This window comes from Rhinolophus hipposideros (genome assembly GCF_964194185.1).
Source record: "Rhinolophus hipposideros genome assembly, chromosome: 12".
NCBI lineage: Eukaryota > Metazoa > Chordata > Mammalia > Chiroptera > Rhinolophidae > Rhinolophus > Rhinolophus hipposideros.
The window spans coordinates 48,209,189-48,233,829 of NC_138058.1; the positions used below are offsets into that span (position 1 = coordinate 48,209,189).

The 24,641-nt window shown below is 50.0% G+C and overlaps 1 protein-coding gene across 1 annotated transcript; it reads right to left on the reverse strand.

The window, feature by feature from the left end:
• Positions 1-23,489: 23,489 nt before the first annotated feature.
• LOC308505857 (large ribosomal subunit protein uL24) lies at positions 23,490-24,019 on the reverse strand. Its single transcript, XM_081068619.1, has one exon. It carries the CDS (start codon positions 23,962-23,964, stop codon positions 23,527-23,529), a length of 438 nt encoding a protein of 145 aa, XP_080924745.1. The 5' UTR covers positions 23,965-24,019; the 3' UTR covers positions 23,490-23,526.
• Positions 24,020-24,641: the final 622 nt, after the last annotated feature.

Genomic DNA, 24,641 nt, shown 5'->3' on the forward strand with positions numbered 1-24,641 from the left:
CCTCCCCACCCAGGGCCATGGTGGAGTGGGGTAGCACAGGACTGAAGAGCAAGGTTTTGCCCTCAGGCCCCAGCTCTACCAGGTAAGAACTGTGTGACTTTGAAGAAGCTCCTCAAACGGCCTGAGATTGTTTCCTCTTCTGCAGAAGGAGAACAATTCCCACCTTGCAAGGGTGTTGTGGTGATTAAATGAAATAACTGTGTGAAACATGAAGCCCAGGGCCTGGGGCATGACACTCACTCAGTAAACAGGGGTGATGATTATTGCCCACTGCCCTCTTCCCCCAAAGCATGAAAAGAGGAGGGACCCTCTACTGAGGGTGACGGTCAGACTGCAGGAGCTGCTGAGCCCTCTCCCCTATTACATTTGTCTCCTTCCCAGGGGGTGAGGCACCCACAGTCTTCCACCCCCTGTCCCTCCTTCCTCCACCTCCGAGCTGCAGCCTGTACTCTCACACAGGCCTCCCTCATTTCCCCAATGCCCTCAGCTAGCAACTCAGAAAAGCTCCCCAAAGTCTCCAGGAAATGGGGCATGGTGAGGGCCCAGCCCAGGAGAAAGAGCCTGCCCACAGTCAGAACCTCCAAGCTGCCCAGGTAGAAGCAGAGGGAGGTGGGCGAGGCCAGCAGGCACAGGAGGGAACCGGCAGGGACATGCTCTCACCTCCTTGAGCCACTGGTCTGGTGGGCTAACCTATGATATCCTCCTCAGGTTCTTGTTGTGTTTTGCTGTTTTTCCTCTCCTCTATCGTTATAATCCTATACCCCTACCATGTCGAGTCCATGTCATCTTTGCCAGTCTGTATGAATGTGGAAGCAATTGACCAGTTTTGAAACAATGCAGAATCCTTCACGCTCTTGCCTAATTTTCACCTCCCTGGACTGCCAACTTGCCCCACCCTCGGCTCAACACCAGGCGGGCTTATTTTCTTTGCTGCACTTCTTTTTTTAAAATTGGGATTGAAGCCAGGATGGAGAAACAGATTAGGAATTTGACTGTTTCTATTGAGATTCCCACCCCCTCCACCGCCTTTGCTGGAATCCACGCTGGGCAGAGTGTGAGAAGACATTTCCCAAAGGGAGACATCACCCTGTTGCCTCTCAGGTGCTTCGTCCTTGCACCTCATACCCAGGGTGTGTGGGGAGGGGGTTGGTGGGGGAGGGGGACACATCCCAATGTAGCTGCTGAGGCAAATAAAAAGAAATCAAATGTGTTCCAGTGCCCCCCCCAGCACTTCCCGCCCCCCAACACACACATACCCTGTGACAAGGGTCATTAGCCAAGGTGGTGAATGCCAAAATCACTCATCAGCCCCAACCCATACTCCAGGTGGGATGGGGGGGTGGGACTTGTGATTGGCAGGAGACGCAGTTTTTGCTCCAAGAAGTTTTCACAGCATGCATCTAGGGAGGTGAGATTGACAAATGTGAATCATTTAGAAACAGAATAAGATGCAGGATTTTAAAAGCTGGGGTTCTAGAAACAAGTCCTATCAGTGCTAGCAAGAACCCGGTGGGTGTGTGGTGGAGCTCTGGAAGGTCCTGCCATGAGGGGAGTGGGTACGGGAGAGCAGGTCGGGAAACAGGCCATCCGTGGCCATCCCCCACAGATCCCCCAAGCATCCGGTCATGGGACCGTGTGTCGACACAGTGACCAACCGTGACCAGCTGTGGCCGAGGTAGGCCAGCTCTTCTCAGAGCTACTGGGAGAGGCGGAGGCTTGGGTTTTGTTTCAGGAGAAGCTTAAACTTCGAGGCAGGTTATAAACAAATCCCTTACTTATCTACCCATGGACCCCTCATTGTAGTAGAGGCCCAGGAACAGTCGGGGGCGAGGACTGAAAGGAGGACCAGGAGGTGGCAGAGACAATGTAACCCTTGGTGTGCTGGAGCGGAGTGGGTGGTGTGAGCTTACGTAGTTCTTGGCCGTAGGAGGAGGATGAGGAGATAATTTGAGACAGTCATCTCTGCCGTAGCAGAAGATGGGCCAGTAGATATTGCATCTCATGGCCAATTGCAGAAGAAGCCCCACCCTCACCTCAAGGGACCCCAGAGGCCGTAGGGTCTCTGATTAAGGAGCTTGGGTCCCCTTTTAATACCCTCATTCCCATCCCCTCATCAGCATGAAAGACAACCAAGAAGGCTTGTGATCGCTCCCGAGCAAGGCCACAGCCACTGGAATCACTCCAGCTGCACCCTGTCCAGTGTGGCCCCACTCGCAAGTCTGCAAGGGCATGGGAGGAAACTAAGAGACTGCCACCCAAGATAAAGGTTTCCGTCTGATTTTGTGGTTGAGCTGAAGTCGTGTTCTTAATTGTCCAAATAAACAGTTTTCAGCCTAGAGGCCAGGGCACGCCAGAACATGTCACTTCCATTTCCAGCACCAACTGGGTGCTACAGGCACAAACACATTTTCTAAGTAACAGCCAGCACTCAGTACAGCCCAGTGGATTGACATCTGGTTCCTAGTTCCCATCCAGTCTGGGGTCAGCATCGGCAGAGCTCTGGGCTCTGCTGAACTCAGCCTTTGGTCCTGTTGTGCTCTGGAATCTGCCCTGGACTCAGGACTCGGGGTTCTGCGTGTGGCCTGGGATGTAACAACCCAGAGGAGCCAAATCCAGGCAGCTGCCAGTGGCTGTCACTTGGCAGCCGAAACTCACTTCCAGACAGACTACCAGGTCAGCTCCACTAGAGATTTTAAGGAGCCAAAGTACTAAAAAGGGGACCATCCTGGTTCTAGGGATCGTAGGCATCATTGAGAGAACCAAAAATGTATTTCCTTGCCACCAGCCTTAACACAGAAAAAAGCTCCAAAGACAACATTCCCTATAGGGACACGAGTTGTGAATATATGGTTTCTCTGCAAGGAACTTCTAAATGCAGACAAGGCCGCTGGGCCCATGCAAAGAGTTATGAGGCATCCTTCCCTGACTTCCAGACCGGGCCTGGATCTGTCCACATTCATCTTCGGATGTCCGACTATGCAAGTGATACGGGCTAAACGAGTTTCTTAGCTCCCTAGTTCCCGATCTTAATCACCTTTCAAATCAGCTTTTAAATCTTAAACAGAAGATTGTACCTAGCCCAAATCATAGGAAGTCCCCTACCCCTGCTCCAAGCCATTCCAGGCCCAGCTCCTGGGTGAACACTGCCACCTGAATGACCGGATTAACCAGAGGAAATGACCACAGGCTCCACGAAGCTAAACAGAATTTCTATCCCACAGCCACCTTGCATTGATAGCTTTGGGTCCTGGATCTTGGGCCAACACTGTGAACTCTGTTTAACCAAAATCTATGTTTCCTCATTCAGGGGCCTTGGGGATACAGATGATACCCCAGCAAGATTACCAGTCCCAACCAAAGAAACCAACATGGTCTTCCAGGCAGATCTCAAGACCCCTTCCTCTCATCTAAGATGAGATAGGGCGAGAGTTCCATGAATCCCCCAATAGGTAGGGACAGCTTTATGCCTCTGCCCAGCAGGAAGCAGATACAAAAGAAAAGACCTCCTGTCCCTCAACTTCCCATAGAGATTTTACGGGGATCGCATCTCTCAAGGGGAAAACAAGGCAGGCAGTTAGAGATAGGCATTGGGTCTCTGCATTCCTGCACGTCCAACACAACCCACAGAATGCAACCACCCAAAAGACCTCCCTGCTCCAACCAAAACTTCCCCTTCTCACTATATGGTAATTATCTACCCCAATGAGGAAGCAAATGGGTACAAAATATGCAACTAGATTAGACCAGTCACTCGCACCTGCGCAGTAAAGGCCACAACAACCTTCATTTCACCTGAGGCTCATTATACCATCATTATAATATCATATATATGCCTGGAAGTTTACTAATATTATTATAATAGACTGAATTCTGGGAAGGAACATGCACAGTTTGAAGAGATGAGGTAATAGCCTCTTGTCAATCACAGGTGTCAATCAGGCAGTCGCATGACTGGAAAGGAACAGCCCATTCTAGAGGAAAAAAAGGGATGAAAACTCCAAATCCTCGCCAGTCAGCATCTTTTGAGCCTTTGGGCCTTTTGAGCCCATTCTTCTGCTCAGGCCCGCTGCTATCCCTTTGGAGTGTACTGTCTCTTGTAAAAATGGCCTTGAGCTACTGCTCTCCGCTCAGGCCTGCTTCGACCTCTTCGAAGTGTACTTTTTCTTCTAATACGCTGCTCTTTCACCACTTTACCTCAGTATCTCATTCCATTCTTTGCTCGAGATGCCAAGAACCTGGACATCGCGCTGAGAAGGACCCACTCTCCGGTAACACAAGCAGATGATTGGTGTTTAAGAGCTCATTACCTGGGAAACACCAGCTCTGGAACTGGTGCAGGTGGCTTACAAACTGAGACTGCAGGGCAGGCCCAGGTCAAGGAGGGCCAGGTACCCAGCCTGTCCCAGAGGGTAGAGGGACCCTGGAAGCTGGACCCAGAGACCCAGTGGGGCCAGAGGGCCTGCAGGACATGAGGCAAGAGCTGGACAGGCTACAGACCATCATGGCCGAATAGGCCCACCTTGGTCCCTCTAGCACAGCAGGGACATCAAGGGGGTTGCTCTCTGGTGGGGACGGGGCGGTGTTGGCAAAGCCAGTCCCTTGGTTCAATCAGTAATTCCTTCCTCCTTGGGCCTGGGGCCACTGAATCATAGGGCTCACGTTTCCCCCAAACTTCTGGAGCCTGTGATTAAGGTAACACAGTGCGTTATTAGCACTCAGGGAAGGGGCAAGGCTAGGAGAGGGAGGAGGGAGGGCCGACTGACACATCTGTCACTAATCACAGGGAAAGGCTGAGACCAAAACTCATTTCGGACCCAGAGCCTCTGGGCCTGTTTTGGGAAAGTTGACTAATCCCATAATCCTGCACACCAGGCTTTTCTTCTGCCTGGCTTCCAAGTGGGAGTGGGAGAAAGGCCTGGGGGCAACTGTGTCGCTGAGGAATGTATTCTCTTAAAGGGGAAAACCCATCTTAATTAGAGTTTTGTTACCTCCACATAGGTCTCTGGTTTAGGACTGTCAGCAGTTGTGTCTCGATGGAGGTGCCCGCGCTTGGTGAGGCCAGACCTTGAAGCAGGGGCCAATGAAAGGGCACAGGGGGCCCTGCCCTCACAGTGGGCAGGGAACCGGGACAACCGCTCTCTGGCCTGCTCCTCAGACACAGGCTGGGACCAGCAACTCAGCCTCAGCAGGAAGCTGTTACAATGCAGAATCTCAGCCCCTCCTGACCTGCTGCATTGGATCCTGGCCCGAACACCTTCCTTGCTGGGTTGGGCCCCTTGGGGGATGGAAATGAGCACCGCTCTGCCCTCTAAAAACTGCCAGTGATGGGGAAACTGACCTTAAAATGGTTCTCTGCCACGTGGAACTGAGCTAAAATGGTGGCCACAGCAGAGAGAGAAGTCCCCAGCCTAAGCCCCAGCCCACTTCCGCATAACCCCCTCCAAGCCACACCTTGAGCCAATCACCAGATGACACCTACCCCTTCCCTGACTCAAGGAAGTCCCCAACCCATAAAAACCTGCTCAAAACCTTGGTAGGGGCACAGCCTTTTTTGAAGGATCCCACTGAGCCCGCCGGGCATAATAAAGCTGAGTTTTCCCTGATCTCTGCATGCCGCTTGAGTTTCTCGATCCTTGCCATTTTTTCTGCAACACCAATCTTTTCAATTCAGACACCTCATGTAATGAGTGTCCTCAGCTTGTCCACATACCCAGTTCTGTGGGGACCCTGCTCAGGGCAGAGACACTCGAGACAGCATGTGCACACACCCTTACCCCTGTGTCTCCTCAGTGACTTCCGCACTCCAACCCAGCAGTACACAACCCATACAAGTTAAGACCTAAGCCTCTCCAAGTCACAAAGTAGCCACGTTCCAGGAAAGGGGTGTGCCAATTAGATATGTCCCTCTGGTCATATTTTTCCTTTGTTTGATATTACCATTTCAGAGATGTGTTCGCTTAGTGGTGGTTGGGGCAGGAGGAGATGGAGATTAAAGTGTTTTGGGTTTTTTTTTAAATCGTACTTGAAAAAGAAGGAATCCTTTTCAGATCATAGTGACAAAAGAAAATAATAGTCTCATCGTCAAACTTCACCAGTACCACTCAGGAAGAGACCTCTGCTGTAGTGAACCCCCAAATTGTTCCCTCCTGTTCTGTGTCTTCTAGTGAGCTGTGGGAAAGGAGAGGCATCTCCTAGGGTAATTTTTTGTTAATCTACTTTAAGCCAACTTCTTCCCTGTGAGTGTCCCGTAGTGACCTGTGACACCCCCAGCCTATTATGCCACAGGTCTTTTGCAAACAGTGAGCAGGAATGGGAGGCCAGCCAGCAATAAGTATGCACTGTCTCTTTAAGATTGTGGCATGAGACTTTGTTTAGAGGAGGTTTGTTTAGGTCTCAGTGGGAGGAAAGGAAGAAGATAAAAGTGGGTTGGGATAGTAGAAAGACCGAAAAAAAAAAAAAAAGTCAGAAGGCAGAAAAAGCGAAGAAAAGCTAGGTCCAGAGGGAAACTTTATTTTTGCAACAAGAATTCCAGTCCTCTGGGGACTGTTTCCACTGAGCAAGTTAATCACCACATGTGTAAGTTGGTCAAACACAATTCACAAGGCTGGCCTGGCCTTGCTGAAGGCCACCACTAGGGCTCTGGCCAGTAGGGCTTGGTACTGCAGCTCCCTGGGAGGAGGGCTGAGGCTGAGGCTGGAAGGAGGACAGGGTGGGGGTAGCCTGGAAACACACCCGGCAGTTGGGCCTGTGAGACAGGATCCCTGCCACTGTCTGCAGATTAGTATAGAGGGCGTGTGTGAACACTGAGGTCGGTGCTACTCCTGGGAGAGAATTCGCAGATTTCACAGTTTCTCATGGGCTCCCCTGGGTCTTAGACCAACAGGAAGAGTCCAGGTGGGGGATGGGGGCTGAATCAAGTCCCCTGAGATGAGAAGTGGGCGGTGAGGACCCTATGCTTTAGGTGTGCCAGTGAATCTGTTTCTCTGAGAGTGGAAGCTGTTGCAGGTGATCAGGCAGAGAAGGGGCACAATGAGAGCTGTCATTCTGGAGGTGGCGACTGGAGAGGCAAAGCCAGGAAAGAGTGAAGTGTTGGGGTGGCTTTGCCAGAATCCAGAGTCTAAAGAAGGTTGACACTGGGTGAGCTTGTGGGACAGGGAGAACCCTATAGGTGTGTCCTCACTGTCTGACACCAGATTGTAATGGGTAGAGGTACAAAGTAAGCCCGTCCACAAACAGGATAGACACTGCACACAAGCACACACACGCGCATGCCATCCCTCTTCCCTACCCAACCCACCCAGACAATAGGCTCCCTGCAGAAATGATCTGCCCACGCTGGCTCTTTGAGGCTGTGCCTCTGCAGGAAGGACAGCTGAGGGCTACGGGTCATGCTGAGGACATCGTCTAGCCTGGCCTGAGCAGGCAGAGGCAACCAGGCCCTTCTCAGGGGACAGCTGGGCCCAAACGTTCCTGGAGCTGGTTCCCAGAATTTTCCTTTATGTCATATTCTGAGGATTGGGGAATAGTCTCTAAGTGGGATTATCCCATTGGGGCTGCTTCAAGCTCTAATTGCACCAGCTTCAAAGCATGTCCTGTCTGCTGGCAGTGGGAACAGGGAGGAGGGTGATATGGGGTAGAGATCAGGTCACCCTCAGGCTATAGGACTGGGTCTTCACACCTCTGCCCCTTCACACCTCTCCCTCCCCAAAAGCCCCTAGCCCCTAGACTCCTGGTCCTGGAATGCCAGAGCACCTCTGTCGCCACTTTCACATGTCATAGGAAGCGATCCCTACTTAGGAAAAAGTTGTAATTTGTAAGATCAAACCACATTAGCCAGGATACTGGGTGATTATACTTCCCTCAGAAACTCAAAGTGAAATACCGCGGCTTGCTTCCTGTTTGATTTCTCCAATGTGAGCCAAAAGCAGTTAGCTCAAAAGATTGTTAGACTTTGTGTTTCTTGAGGGTAGGGACCAGGTCACATGCCCTCGCAGCACCTTTTCCGTGTTGATGAAGTACTTGTATGTCAAGCACACAGGCTTGTGCAAAATAGCAACTGAATACATGTGTGTTGGGTAAAAGGGTGGGAAGATAGGCAGATGGACAGACTATATCCCAGCCTCCAACAAGTTCTTCCATTTTGAGCTCTCCATGCCAGCCAGTTCAGAGGGAAGAGACCTCAAGAGAATGGAACTGTCAGAGGGAAGCAGGGGGCCCTTGGGTGTGGGCCCTTGGGGGAAGCAGAAGGAACAACTGTAAAACATCCATTGATCAAATAAAAACCCCAACGGCCCCAGAAACTCTCTCAACAGGACCTGGCAGGATTGGGCTAAAGGGTCCACTTGCTCAAAACCTGCCACAGGCTCCCATCCTCCTACCCAGATTTCAGGGTGCCCCTGTCAAGCTTGCTCTTGCTAAATAAACCAGCCTTTGTGTGTGTGTGTCCTGGAGGAGAGAGAATGGACTGGGGGAGGGGAGGAGGATCTGTTTGTCAAAATAGACCTCCTGAATGCGACCTCCTGAATGCTTTTAAGGGCCTGCAGTTTGGATGAGTAAATATTTTCCCTTTCAGATGAAAGGTGCAATCATCGCCGTTTTTTAATTACTTTAATTAGAAAAGATTGCCTTAATCTTTTACTTATCTGTACTATTGTGGGAACTGCCAGAAAATGAAGTGCAGGGAAAACAGGTGGAGTTTGACCTTTGCTCTAAGCATCTTGAATTTCTTCTAGGCTGGTAATTAAGAAGAATCAGGGGAAGTTCCTTGCAGAATCTAGGAAACACAAACACACACAATTGTAGATACAAGGGCACACTGGCGCACGCTCTCTCACACTACACAGGCATACGCTCATGCATGTGAGTGCACAGGAGTGGAAGGAAACATGGACCCCAATGTGGCAGACTAGAAAGTTCCAACTTTGAGGGCAGCGTTCCTGCTCCCAGCCTTGAGAGGTGGCTTAATGAGTTTCCCAGGGTGGCCCAAAATGATTAATTAAGCAGACAGCCCCTTACTCCCTCCCCAAACAACGGAAACCCAGTAACGGTCTGTTTGGGGAGAGAGCAGCACCCTCCCCCCACCCGACTCCAGGGGCCGTTGGGGACGTGGTGTAAGAGCCAGGAGCCCCAGATAAGGAACGATAGCAACAGCCTATAACGGCCACCAAGGCTCACCCTGCCTAAGCCCTGGCTGGCTGGGCTGGGCCTGGTGAGCTGCTCCCTCTGCTCCTGGACTCTGGCCTCCTGCCTTGTGTTTGGGCATTGCCCAGGCCCACGGGGACCCTTGGCAAAATGTCAGAGCAGGCATAGTCATCTCTGGCCTCTCTCCCCCTGGGGATCCCTCCCCCTGCCCTTTTCTTCTATACACGAGTCTTGCGCTCATATTTGGATACTAGGAAGGGATTCTGGAGGCTGCCTGGATGTCCGAACCCACAAACATGGAGTCTGAGGGGAAATGAAAGAGGAGAAGGGGAAGGGGGCTCATCTGGGACTTCTCTCACAGATTACCCATGTTGAAGGGCCTGCTCTCTTTCAAAGCTGTTAGGGACCCCCCAGAGCCCAGCATTAACCATTCACCGATTCAACAAACGTATTGAGCACTTCCAATGTGCGAGATGCACTGGTGAGCAGTGGTACAAAACACAGCATTCCAGGCCCCAGACGTGGGATCCAGATTCTGTTGCCCTAAGGGAGTCCTGGAATCCAGGGGATTCTCGTGCACAAGCAGGTCTCAGTCCTCAGGTATCCAGAGACACCCCAGGTTTATGCATCTGTAACCTGGACGGGCTTTTCCCCAGAGCCCTATGGATGTTTCTCTTGGATGATGCCACAAGGATTCAGCTGGAGTGCTGAATGTTGGGTCCTCTTTTCCACAGACAAGAGCATGACCTTCCTTCTCAGACAGTCACGTCCCACGGGGCCTGGGACAAGAGCTGGACAAAGGCTGATCTGGCATAAGGAACACCCAGCTGGGGGTTTGAAATCTGTCCTGGGCCTTGTAAATGGGCTGTACGAAGGGGATAGGAGCTCCAAAGCAGGCCCAGGTCCCGCCAGCCTGGAGGGATGAAGGAGGTGGGGGTGGGGAGCAGGCGGAGCCAGGAACAATGTTTTCCTTTCTAAAAAAAACGCTCTGGGTGCTTGGGCTGGATTTCCAGCCTGGTGTTTACAGCATTTGCAGCCACTCCACCACTGTGACTGCATCTGTCTGTATGTGTCTCTTTCTCTACAGGTGTCTGTGTGTTTGCATGTTCTCAGTGTCTGATCACATTTGCGGATGTAGGTCTCTCTGTGTCTACAGGAGGCCCTCTGAGAAAAATGGTTCTGGCCTCCATTTGTGTGAGCTCTTCTACCTCAAAACATGGCTAGAACAAACCTTGCTGAAAAAGCTTTAACAACATTTTTTTTTTCCTGTCCCTGGCATGGGCAATAATACCACTGGGTCTCCATGGTCAATTAGGAAGCTTGGGAAAACACTGCTTGTAATTAAAAGTCTAGAAGGGCCTCAATTAGGGCAGTGTTTGCCCTGCCAGGCTCATTTCCAAACCCCGCTCGGCAGCATTCCTCTCCTGGCTGGAAAAAGCCTTTGATTCACACCAAATGTTCAGTGGCCACACTGGACCAGGCCTTGGCACTGCATTCCCACCAGCTGCTCATAGGCAAGCCTGTGCCCCAAGGCTTGTGACCAGGGACTTTGTTGGACAAGGCTAGTGGAGCAGGCCCTGGCTTTCCCCGCCTCCCAACTTCCTCTGCCCTCTGTGATCTGAGCCCCACTTTTGGAGGTCCAGCCCCAGTCCACCCCGGCACCCACCCTGTCCAGGTGGCAGTGCTCATTCTAGGAATTAAAGTCTGACTGAGGGTGAGGCAGCGATGGTCAATCTGGAAGGAGGGTGGTATTGAGGTGTAGTGAGGGACACCCCATGACGATTCTTACTGAGCACAGGCCACCTCCATCTGAGCAGAAACCTGGCTTTGAGCTACAGCCACCTCAGGACATGCAGCCCAAGGGCCCCAGACCAGGAGCAGGACCCGACCACACAGGGCCTGCCTGGGAGGGTCAGCAAATGGCACAAACCTCTGACCTCTGGAATCATGGTGAATGAAAGACAAGGAGCTACGGGAACCTGCCCAGGCTAGTTCCCTTCGGCTGGTGGGGGTGGGACAGCCAATGACAGAAACATGGGGGCCGAGGGTGTTGTCTTCTGGGGCAAAGGCTCAGGCCCTCAACTGGGTGGGCGGGAAAGAGAAGTGCTGAATCAGCTCAGGAGCGAGCCTCTTCTCCCTGCGAGGACTCACACACACACACACACACACACACACACACACACACACACAGGCGCAGGTGGACCCTCAGTGTCCCAGATCACAGCCACCCACACAAACATTTCTACACCAGCTGGTGCTGACACCCATTCACAATCACGGACACAGCAACAATCAGACACACAGACACTGTAGGAGAGGCTGGCAGGCCCCATACCAGGCTGCATTCTGGGGTCCTCGAGTCCTCGGCAGCCCTGAGCCCCTCTTGAAAGAGCAGAGGCAGACAGCAGAGTAAGAAAAGAATCACTGTGCAGGCAGATGGTCTGTGCCGCAATGCCAAGGTCAGTTCCTCAACCCCACTGGCCACATCCTGGGGGAGTGGGGTGGGAGAGTTTAGAGAAACCCTGCAGAGGGCAGCCTTGTTCCCCCCTGTTCTGCTGGTGCCCTGACAGAAAGGACCTTGACCCAGTGACAGGGAAATGGCATGGGAAGGGTTACAGGCTAACCAGAAAAAACAATTACTAACGGGAAAGGCAGCACATTCCAGCCCTGCTTAGCAGGGCCTCCAGGGCCGTGGGTGGTTCTTGGATTATGCATTTCCTTGAAAACAAAAAGGAAAGTTCAGGGCAGTTCAGCTGTGCCCTGAATCTCACTCTGGAGCCTTTGTCTGCTCACAGCCCCCTCACAGTGTACCACTGGCCCGGCCAAAGGTCCACTGGGAAAGTGAGAACATTAATACCACTGACAGCCTGCAAGAACAGTTGGGGGAGACTGGAAAGAAGGGGAGAGAGAAAGGAGTGGGGACCCTGGAGAACTCTCATTGCCCAGAAGCCTCCATTCTGTGCGGGAGGTGGTAGAAATGATTGTTGATTCACTCAGCAATCCTGTATGCAGCCCCTGCTCTGGTCTAGGCACCATGCCAAGCCCTGGGGTGATCCTTGAGGGATTCACTGTCAGAAATATCTGGTCTCCCCATTTACCCATCAGTGGTGTCTTCTACCCATTTCTGTCTCAGTTGCCAGCACTCTCATCTGTCTCTGAAAACCTGGTCTGTTGATAGATTCTGATTCTCATATTCATACTGAGAAGTGGGTGGCTGATAATGGCTGAAAGGAGACCCTCCCAGAGGTATTCAGTTTTTAAGGAAGATGAAGATGGTCACTCCCTGTGGAAGAACGGGTGAGGGCAACCATCTTGCCATAAACACAGGAACAGACTCAAATGGCCTCTGAGTCTGACCGGACACGTTCTTCTCCCTTGACCTCCACCAAAGCCCTGTGAGTGGGCAGCAGAAGTATTCTGTTCCCCACCACAACTGGGGAAACTGAGGCTCAAGGAGAGAGTAAGCGCCTCACTCACGCCATTGCACAGGCTGCCTCCTCCCTAGGTGTCTGCCCCTCCTCAGCATTCTGAGTGGCTTGCTCATTCCCATGTTCAAGGTCTCAGCGTAAACACTTTCCCTCCGAGAGGGCCTGTCCAACCACCTGTCTGCTGTCCTCTGCTCTTCATCGCCCCTCTCCGTTCCTCTCCCCGTGGGGCACATGCCGAGTTCATGTATGTGTATTCGAAGTCTGTCTTCCATACCAGACTGTCAATTCCTGGAGGGGAGGGCTTGCATCTATTTTGTTCACTGTGTGTATCCCAGCACCAGGGATAGTGCTGTGCATACAGTAGGTGCTCAATGTTTGTGGATTAAATAAAGAAATGAGTGGCTAACAGCTTGGGTGGGTGGAATCAAGTCAACTTCCAGGTCCCTGCTAAGATTTGTGGTACTTTCTATCAAATTCCCTCCACATAGAGGTCAGCAAGCTGCTCAGAGCCTTTCCACTCCACTCCCGCCCTGGGCTATATCTAAAACAGCCTAAACTTCAAAAAAAAAAAAAGTCAGACTCCATAGCCAGGCTGCACGTTGCTTCTGCAAGGACCAGATGCCTGGCTCATAGGGTGTCCCAGAGGCCTGTATCTGATGCGACCTCATCCAGAGGGAGGGCCAGAGGGGGCTGGCAGATGTGTTCCATTTGGACACACTCCTTCACGCATCTGTTCCACAGACATTTGCTGGGCGCTGAGCTGGGTTCTCAGACATGGTGCTTCCCCTCAGAGTGCACCCAGACTTTTCAGATAGACAGCTAAAGAACAATACTGGTGAAATGTGCTCAGACCCAGCGTACAGTGAGATGCCTGGGAGCCACACTCAGCTGGGGAGGTCAGGCGTGAGCTGACAGAGGGGCATGACCAGGATGGGCGTGCCAGGCACAGGGAACAGCACGTATAAAGGCACAGAGGTAAGGAAGCACCTAGTGGGCCTGGGACATGCAAGAAGTTCCCTGGGCTTGGCTCAGAAGGCCCAGGCAGGGGAGGGGCCGGAGAAGGGGCTGGAGGAGGGATGGGTCAGGTTCCCTAGGAGCCAGGGCTCCATTAGGTAGGCAGTGGGGAGCTTGCCAGGGCTTTTAAGAAGGGAAAGACCTTAGCAGCTTTGCTTTTTAAAAAGCAAATGTGGGGCCTGCGGCTCCGGCGGTTAGAGTTCCATGCTCCTAACTCCGAAGGCTGCCGGTTAGATTCCCACATGGGTCAGTGGGCTCTCAACCACAAGGTTGCCAGGTGGGCAGCGCCCCCTGCAACTAGGATTGAACACGGCACCTTGAGCTGAGCTGCCACTGAGCTTCAGATGGCTCAGTTGGTTGGAGCGCATCCTCTCAACCACAAGGTTGCCAGTTCGACTCCCACAGGGGATGGTGGGCTGTGCCCCCTGCAACTAGCAACGGCAACTGGACCTGGAGCTGAGCTGCACCCTCCACAACTAGGATTGAAAGGACAACAACTTGACTTGGAAAAAAAGGCCTGGAAGTACACACTGTTCCCCCAATAAAGTCCTGTTCCCTTTTCCCAATAAAATCTTTAAAAAAAAAAAAAAAAAGCAAATGTGTAAAAGGGCTGATGGGAAGTAGGACTGGACAAGAGACTGTGTTCATGCCCTCATTGAGCACTGATGGCTTGGACTTGGGGATGGAGATGAGGGGACATATGAGCCATCAGGAGTGAGTGGGAGAGGCTCGTAATGAAATGATGTGAGGGGACGAGGGTGTTGTCAAGGATGAGCCCCAGGATTCTGGCCTGCTCAGTTGGGTGGAGGGGGCGGGCAGGAATCCAGGGGGAGAGGATGTGTCTGTCATCCTACCTTGGCCACGTATCTGGTTGGCTGTTAGCGGTGTGGGTCTGGAGCTCCCAGAAGGTGCTGGGCTGGAGCTCTGGAGTTGTCCGAACCCAGACATGGTGTTGTTCAGGGAGAGGATGAGACAGGGAGCTTGAGCTGAGTGAGAATGGAAGGCCAAAGATAGAACTACCCCTCCGTCTCTTGGCGAAATCAAATCTTAGCATCCTTCAAGATTGGCTTCATGTCTTCCCACCCCATGCTATGTGTGACAGAGAACACTCAAAGACTGGAGGGAGGGGGCAACTTGTACCCAGCCTGAAGGGGGGTAAATTAGGATGGATTGGGGGACCTCGAATGCAGGAGCGAAGGTGCAGAGGCAGGATGCGGGGCCATGTTCCAGAACTGTAAGGGTCTCCCTAGCCAGCCCTGGCCATGCTCAGCAGCCCATGGGGAGTCCTGGGAGCAAAGGCGGAAGGTTAGAATGACCTCCCTTTGTTCGGGGGGTAGGGAACAGACCCCAGCCCACATTGACACAGTGGCTATGGGGGCAGTCCCTCCTTAGGGGGCTGCGAGGCAGGGCCTGCCTGGTCTACGTGGCATCTCCAGGGGCTGAGCACTGAGGTGCCAGGGAGAAGCACATGTCTGGAAATAGGGATCTGGAGCTGAGTGTCATTTCCACTCCCTTTTCTTCCTGTGGTATTGATGACAGAATTTTCCTTCCCTTCTCATTTTCTTCTTTGCATTTCACAGGCTGCCCAGGAGCTTGTCCCAGCACGGTGGACATGGTCCTCAGGAATCTGTCACCAGCCCTCAGCCCCTTTCCCTGAGTCACCTCATAGCAGTCAGGCTAGGCTTTGGGACCCTTGCTAGTTCCCTATCCTCTGCCTACCTCGACCCCAGTGCATTCCCACCTTTTACCTGGCCTTCCCACTCCAGCCAGACACTCTCTGAAGAAGACCCAGAGTACAGGGCTGTGAAGAATCATAAGACCAGAAGACACGAGCAGTTTATCTCCCATGGCTCCCTAATGACAGCAACATTGCCAATGGCTGGCCGCTAGTGGTCCACTCTGTGTCACAGGCCTGTGCCTAGCCACTCTCAGATACCAGCAAATGGCCCCATCCCCTTTGGGACCCTCGTCCACCCCCTCCTAGCTCACCTTCATTTCTGTTTCCGGTATTCCTTCCCCCACCCCCCGTGTGTGTGTGTGGGGGGGGGGGAGAGAGGGAGCTGGGGGCTGGGGGGAAAGACCCAAGCCTTGATTCTGGCCGGTGAGACCTGCCCATCGAGGTGAAAATCACTGGGATAATTAATAAGCCTCCTTGGCAGTGTTTTGGGTGGGGGTGGAGAAGAAGAAAAGGCCGACAACACACAGGCTGCCTAATGGGCCAGTGGGGCCCCCAGACAAAGGACAGTGTTCCCCAGACCACTCTTGGGGCTGAAACAGAGAATGAGCCCCTTGTCCTTCAGAGGCATCATAAGGCCTGGGAACCAGCATGTTTCTTGGAGAAGAGAAATGGAGGTTCAGAGGTTCCAGTGAGGAGGGATAGCTCCCAGCTCAGACATGGGTCGAGCCCGGGAGGTGGGGTGCCCAAGGAATGCCCCTCGAGGCCTTCTGAGACACAACCATCCCTGATAGGGCGCTGATCTCTCATCCCGTCCCACCCGCAGCTCACTCAGGGCTCCTTTGGCCACCAGGGTAGGGGGACCACGAAGGGCCTACACCCTCACGAGCTGGAGGGACTGGAGGTGGGGAACCCTTGAGCACCCAACCTCTTTCCTCTGGAAATGCTGTCCTCAGCCCAGGCTTCCAGGTGTAGCCTGTGTCCTCCTCCTTAAGGTTCCAGCAGCGGAGTTCAAAAGCAGGAGCTCCCGACTCCCAACCCAGAGGTGAAACTGAGCCCACACAGGAGAGGCCCCGCACAGCCAGAGTCAACTTCAAAACCTCTTTGTCACCGCAGATTGGCACCTGGGTCCTGTGGGCTCTGCCACCCACCACCCCAAGTAGGATTTAGTGCTGGGGCAGAAGGAAGGGTGGGTGCAGTAAAGATTTTTTGGTTTGGATGGAGATAAACTGAACTGATGTGTGAGAGAGCTTTTCCTCTGGCCCTGCAGGGATGCCTTCAGTCTTCTTACTTTAAGCTTCAGTTTCCTTTTCTTTCTAAAATAAGAATTTGGAATAAGATCTATGGTTTTGAAATTGTGCTCTCAGTGCCCAGACAGTCTGTGGGGGAAATCTCAGCCATCGCAGCTCTGGTCTTATCAGTTACACACTGGGCTTCATCCCTAAGATTTCATTTGCAGAACGAGCCCACAGCTGAGAAACGTGTGGTTACCTCTGAGCTGGGTGATGCCTGTATCCATCTGGCTTGAACCTTCCAGGGACAGGCAGTACTGCATCCATTGCAGGAGGCGAGAGAAGACAGACCCAGGAAGGATGAACCAAAAGGACCTACCCCTCAAACTTTAGGCTGAGTCCAGTAATGGACACACAAATATCTATGCCCAGGACACAGAGGGACGAGGCTGGCTGTGGGAGGTGGACTCGGGAGGGTCTGGGCAGACCCAGAACGGGCATCCATGCTCACTCATGTATGCCTATGTCACGTGCCTGCACTCACACACATGCACACAGGAACACACAGGCAGTTGCCCCCTGCAGCCCTGCCTACATTGGAAGGCTTGAGCTAGAAGCCTATGTCTGAGGCCTGCCCCACTTCCACTTACCTCCTATTTGGGCTCTTCAAGTTGACCTAACAGAACTCTGTCTGGAGATGAGGACAATGTCTCTATCTGTTTTTCAAATATCTGGGGCTTGCTAAAGACCAACACTTTTTTTTTTTTTAAGTGTGTATAATTCGAGGGCAATTTGATCCATATGTTTCTGATTCTCTTGCACTTAAATCATCAAAATATTGATTTTTAAAAGCCATTTGATGTTTAAGAAACCTTTTTAATAAGCTTTTAAAGCTCTTTAAACCCAGAGCCTGGAGCCTGTGCCAGGGTTCAGGCTGGCTGGCCTCTGGCTGGCTGCACCTCTTCCCCGGGTCGCGGTTACTTGGAGCTGAGTCTGCCTTCCCCTCTGCAGGCCTCACCTCTGCCTGGCCTCCCTGCCTCCCCCAGAACGACCCAGGGGTCCTTGCTACGACTTCTTGCCATCCTGACAAAGGGGCCCACCCCCCCTTCTTTTCACAGACCTCTCTCTTCTTTAAAGAATCCTTAAGACACAAACCAAGAGAAGGAAACAAGATTTTTAAAGGCTGCATAAGGTTTTGTTGTATAAATATGCTGTAATGTATGTAACCAATCCCCATTGAAGGGCATTTCGGCCATTTCCCATTATACACCTTTATGCAAGTTTCTGATTATTTCCTTTGGCTACGTTTCTAGAAGTGAAAATACTGGGTCACACAGCAGGCAAACCCTTGATGCTCCTTACACACATGTTGCCACATAATTTTCCAAAAGATTGTACTGATTTATACTTCCACAGATCTCCCCTCCTGCACTCTTGAGAGGAACTCTCATTATTTTTACTCAAACAATGCCATCCCACTTGAGCACACAGAAGCTGTCTCACATAGTGGTTCAAAGAAGAGTCTGGAACCAGAATGCCTGGGTTTGAAACCCCGTTTTGTATTTACTAATTGGTAAAGTCAATTTGTGCCTCCTTTCCCTTCTAAAATAGGCAGATAGTAATGAGGCCTACCACATATACTTATTGTAGGGATTAAATAAGGTCATCTATATGAACTCAAACTACTTAGAATAGTATCTGATGCCTACTTGGTGTTTAACAAATGCAGCTAATATTATTATCCTTTAATCTAGTCTTTCAAAATGAATGCTCTTCTCTTTCCCGTCCCCTCTTTATCTGACAACCTCTTGCTTCCACGTCCAGTCTCTGCTCAAAAGACCCATCCTTTGTCACGTGCTCCCTCAGCATCCCCCTTTCTGATGCACTCATTACCCCACTGCCCGGATCATTACTTGTCTTTACATGACCATCTATCTTCCCCGCCAAACTGTCAGCTCCACGAGGGCTCATTTGGGATGATCTGATTTCCAGAGCCTAGTACAGAGCTTCTCAGGCTGCAGACACGCAATAAATATTTGTTGAATTGAACTAAACTGTAATCAAATGACCCACGTTGGCTATAGATGACTTCTGATTATTTCCAAAAATTCTACTCATCTATAAAGGGTGGAGCTGTGCTCCTTGAGTGTAATCAAAAGAATGTGCTGGAACGCAAGGGCAAGTCCCCAGGATGAGTTCTCAAAATGTTTAAAGAGATGGCACATCCCTGGCGACTCCTCCACAGCCAGTCTGGATGGAGGAGCTTGTCCTGGCTGAGAAGTTTGCTGCGACCAAACATTGGTAAGGCCAGTGCCATGAGACAAAGCTCATGTCATTATTTTTCTCTAACCTGTTCTTTCACTTTCAGATTTATTTCTAATTTGTTCTTTTTCTTGCCCTTTCAACTGGGAAAGGACTGTGCCTCCTCCCTTCATGTCTCTGTACTAGACCCCACGCAAGTATGGGATAAAGGGTGCTCCTCCCCTGACAGGGAACCTTGGAGAACAGCTACGTTCTGCAGATGGCTGGGAAGTGTCCCCTGCTGCTTCTACTGCTTCCTCTGGAGAAGCTCATTGCTGGACACCCTGCTGTCAAAGGGGCAGTTGAGGAATTGACACTATTGTTATTTGTGTCCTTTGCATCTCCAGAAGCTTGCCAGGGTCTGGAGGGCCTGGGGGAAAGCCTCAGCCTCCAGGCAAGGTCTGAATTCCAGGAGATCAGGCAGAAAAGGTCCCTGAGTTTCCTCCTTCCTGCACCCACTGCCTTCACCCCATACTCGCAAGGGAACCCGGTTCTCCCCAAACCAATCCCATATCCATTCAATTCCATCACAGCAATTCTGGCGCAGTATAAGCCATGGCCCAGGTTGCTGGGCAGATAGACACATGAAACAAACTATCTCTGAGGTACAGGCTAAGAAGAGTTCTTTGGGAATTAGAGGGACCCCCACCCCTGCACACACTGATTCATGCTTTGATCTCATAACACTTTTTGTCCCTATGGCTCCTTATGGAAGAGACTATGTACTTCTCCCTATCACAATTTAATTGTTCACATGTGCTGGTGTGTGCATGTGTGTGCACATGTGCGAGGGTGTGTATATATGTGTGTGTGTGTGCACTCACATGTGCATGCACATGGGTATTTAGAGTTTAAGTTCCTGGGGTGCAAAGATAATATGGTGACTTTCCTCCAGTGGATCTCACACAGAGCTAGACACAAAGCTGCTATTCAATGAATGAATGAATGAATGAATGAACGAACAACAAACCCTAAACTCCCACTCTGCGTGAGGATCTGGGAAGAGGGTTAGACTGGGAGTCAAGAGTTCTGCGTCTGAAATGTGACGGGTCCTGTGTGACATGGGCCGGATTTGCTCAATCTCTGTTCCTCAGGGTTCATCCCTGCACAGCAAAGGTTGGAACTAGCTGATCTCTCTGCATTTTCCTGGCTCTGAGGACACTCTGCAGTCTCCCTCCCCCAATAGGCCTGTTACCAATTGCCAGCCCCCCTCAGTGACTGCAGACACAGAACTCATCAGACGCATAAAGGCCCCATTCTAGCTTGAGGAGGGACTTTTCCTCCCCTGCCTCTTGGGGCTCAGGGCTGTTTTGTCTAAATTCTCCAGAAACAGAGAAAAAGCACAGAGGCTTTTGCTAAAACCCAGTGGGCAGGTCTCCCTGAGGACAGGGATTAAGTTTGTCTCTGTTGATCTCTCCTCTAGTCAACTCTTCTGTCTGGGAACCAGCTTCAGATTCTCTAGGGTTTAGCCTCCGTCATATGTTTCCATTCCCTTTGCATTACCGTTATGGCATTTTCAGCAACCCCTTTGGAGTGACTTTGCAAAGCAGAAGAGATCCCCAAAGAACAAAGCAAATTTTGGTCCAGGCTGCTTTCTAAATGAATTCCCTCTTCCTTCAACAATCCCAACTTCAGAAAGAAAAGAGACCCTCCTGACTTCCCAGCCTGAGATGCCTCTGCCAGACCCTCACTCCAGATCGAGAAGACCATCTTTACTGGCAAGGAGGGGGACAGTCTCAAAGGGCCCCAGCTTCTCTTCACCCTGGCCCAGGACATTTCAGGGTTTGTGGGTTGAAACTTAGAAGATGATCTGGATTTGGAAAGATCACTCAGGGGTCAGCAAACATGGGAAGACTGAACCTAGAATAATGATGTCCAAGGTCCCGTATAGTTCTTAGTTCTATGAAATCAAAAGAATTATGGGCGGGCCGGCCAGGTGGCTCAGACGGTTAGAGCTCCGTGCTCCTAACACCGAAGGCTGCTGGTTCCATTCCTGCATGGGCCAGTGAGCTCTCAACCACAAGGTTACCGCTTTGACTCCTGACTCCTCGACTCCAGCAAAGGATGGTGTGCTGCACCCCCTGCAACTAAAAACGGCACTGGACCTGGAGCTGAGCTGTGCCCTCCACAACTAAGATTGAAAGGACAACAACTTGACTTGGAAAAAAAATCCTGGAAGTACACACTGTTCCCCCAATAAAGTCCTGTTCCCTTTCCCCAATAAAATCTTAAAAAAAAAAAAAAAAAGAATTATGGGCATGCGAACTTACTGTAGCAGCTGTATATTAAGAAAATGATTTTGCCCTGGATAACCCTCGGGGGCCCCCCCCAACCATGGGTGGGCTGGGTGAGGCAGAGCGGGCTGACCCAGTGAGGGAAGCTAAGCACTACTCACTCTTTCAAGAAACACCTCTGAGAGCTACACGAGGGCAGCACCATATCTGTCATCTAGCACAGGGCCCTGTACGTACAGGTGCCCAAATGGTTGTTGAATCGATAAGTGAATTAATTAACTAATTAATTAAGGCATGCATGCCGGGTCTCTGTCAGGATTCAAATAGCTCTTTTTCAAAGGAAATTCAAAGTTTATTTCCCCTAAGAACAACTAATGTGAATTTTTTTCAGATGATTCTATGGCAGATATTGGTAAATATATAAGATATTAAAACAGATGCAATGTCACTACTGTAAAAATCCTCCTCACCCAAAAGTAACATATAATGATACGAGAAACTGAGTGTTGCTGACCTTCTGCAATGGGGCAGAACCCCGCAAAAAGAATCCTAAAATGAGATATTAGGAGAAAGAAGACCATGGTTTGTATTGGTCTAGAAGAAGGTGGACCTCAGAAGTGGAACCAGTATCTGAACTGCTAATGTTCTTAGGCAAAGGTTGATTCAAGTGAGGTAAGGTGATGAGGTAAGAACAAAGTGTTGTGGAAGTCACATACTTTCTGTGATAATAATTGCATAACTGGTGTGTGGAGGGGTTACTGGTTCTTGTCCTCCATTCTCTGGCCAAACCAAAGAGTCAGCCATGAAAGCAACCTCTACATCACTCAGAACGCTAGGTGACTTTATCTTCTCAGCAACAGCAGTTTGGAGTCGGCCTAACCTGGCCTCCCTGTTCCATTTGTCAAGTAGTGTGTTGTTGGATCATCTAATCTGATGGTACCTGTACAGCCACTGTCAAGACTTTGGACGTGAAGATGCAAAGCACAGTGATCTTTAGGTTTCGTGGAGTCCCACATTACTGAACCCAGGTTAAAAATCATGTCCCAGAGTGCATTTGGGTTTGCCTTCGAGAGAAAGGTGGCCATCTGGTTCAGTGTCAAAATAGATTGTTACACTTGGCCAGTAATACTTACCCAAGTGGAACACAAAATGCGGTCAGTGGCAGATAACTCCCTGACTAGCTAATAGAAACTCTAAAGCTATTTGTCTGTTTCCAATGGGACCAAAGAGTTTAGATCTGTCCAATGGATCTCAAAAGCTACGGAAGATTACTTACAACGTCAGCTAAGGTTAATAATACATTTTGTCATCCTTTACCAATGGCACAGCCTTCATTATAGAAATCACTGTTTGGATGGTGTACATAAAATGTGAATCAATATTTCCTCCAGGTGATTTTTCTAGAATAGCCTCTGGCTTTGTCAGTCCCTGGCGGCATGCTTCAGTGAGACATGTTTCACAGAGGGTGTTGAGATCTTAAATACCTAAATATTGCTAACAAATTAAGGCTTGGTTTCCACATTAAAAAAAAAAAAGTACCCTCGTGGGTCATAGACGGTGTTGAGGGTATAGGTGCCTAATGATAGAGTCGGATAATCTTTTGACATCTCCGTTGGGAAGAACAACAACAAGAAGAAAACATAACAATGAGCAAAAGCATTTTTTCAATAAGACATATGTTATGGAGAGTACCTATGCTATCAACAAGCCATTACTAGAAAGAAATAGGCAAACATGAATGTAAGAATGCTAGACAAAGGAGGGTATGTTAACTTATGGCTCCAGACATCTGGACAGTCTTGAAGACTTGGAAGAATAAAGTGTCTACTTTATGCTGTCATCTGCTTAATATGAAGGTCTCAGAGTAGAGTCTCCTTCTGAAGGCCTTCTGCTTCTGCAGGATTTTTAAGAGTCTTCCCTGGGAAGTTTCTGATTGGGATGGTCTTCCAGTTGTCAGAGATGATTTGTGTTTCTTTAATTGGGAAGCATAGATCCAAAAATCAAACTGGAGTTTTACTGCCATGCTAGGTGTTAGCAATAACTGACAAAGTCTTTCCATCAAGGTTTAAGGGCTGTCTTTCTGTGACGTCTCTTTCAGGAAAGCAAACTTTAGGTTGTTCAGGGATGGATTGAGAGGACTTTAACAATGAAATTGGCACATTGTATGGATCCCTTGCAGTACTTGTTGCTGCTCCTAGTAGGACAGAGTCTAGGATGAGAGGTGAAATTCCTACGTGCTCAGGTAAGCTTGTTGCCAACTTATGGGAAGAGAGAGCTGATGTACTCTCAAAGGAGTTGATCTTATTGTTAGTAAGACCAAGGCAGGACTTTGGACCAGGGAAATTCAAGTGTTTCTGAACAATGAGCTAAGTTTTGTTTGTTCGTTTGTTTTAAGGAAGACACAGCTCACAGTGGCCCTGATTAAGTTTTTTTTTTTTTTTTTTTTTTTTTTTTTTTTTTCATTTTAACAGTTTTTAATGAAAGCTGTATAGAAGATTACTTTATTCCTGCATCTTCTCAATTGTTTCTTCCTTATATTTGCCCTTTTCCTTTCCTACTTGGCGAGATTTGGCTTTCCGTTCAAGGATCTTTTTGCGGTCTTTGTCCAGCTTTAGTCTAGTGATAACCACCTTGCTGGGGTGAATGCCCACATGAACTGTCGTGCCATTAGCCTTCTCCCGCTGCACTCGTTCAATGTAGATGACATATTTCTTCCTGTAAACCTGGACTACTTTGCCAATTTGCTGCCCTTTGTAGTGTCCTCGGACAACCTGAACTTCATCATCCTTTCGGATGGGCATGGATCGAACGTTGTACTTCTGTCTCAGCTCTTTGGACAGAGGAGAAGACATGATCTTCCTGCGAATGTGGGAAGGGGCGTTGAAATGTCTTTTACGGTTCTTGCTCCGGTCAGAAGTCACAAAGGGGTTGAACTTCATTCTGGCCGCTGGCGCTTCAGCGATGGCCGCAGAAGGGAAGAGACCCACACGCTCCTTCCGGTTCTGTACGTTTACCGGCCCTGATTAAGTTTAATTTGCAAATTCCACTCGTCTTTTCTACTTTGCCTGAAGATTGGGGATAGCTTAGACAAAGGAAATTTTGAGTAAGCCGTAATATCTCATAGAGCATTTTAATGATCTTCTTAGTAAAAACTCATCGCTAGAGCTGTGGATTGGGACCCCCCAGCAGGAAACACAAAACTGAATGGCTTGTTTTGATGCTCTTCAACAAGGAAAGGCTTCAACAAATCTGAAAACAAACATACAAATAAACAAAGCCAACAACAAACAAAAACAAAAACAGCAGAACATATCATTTTCCATCACAAGGGATACTTGTATAACATTCATTTGGAGGTTTCAAATGGGTCTTGAAGTCTTGATTTCCATCCATGTCCCACCTTTACAGGTTTGCCAAGATTATGTTGTCGGCAGGTGAGGTAAGGTGTGCACTGAGCAGGATTCAGCAAACTACAACCCAAAGGCCTATTCTTGTCCGTGGACTTTTTTTTTTTTTTCAAGAAAACATTTTACTGGAACACAGTCATGCCCATTTGTTTGTGTGTTGTCTATCGCGGCTTGTTTTTTGGGGGGGAGGGAATATTGGGAAACAATGT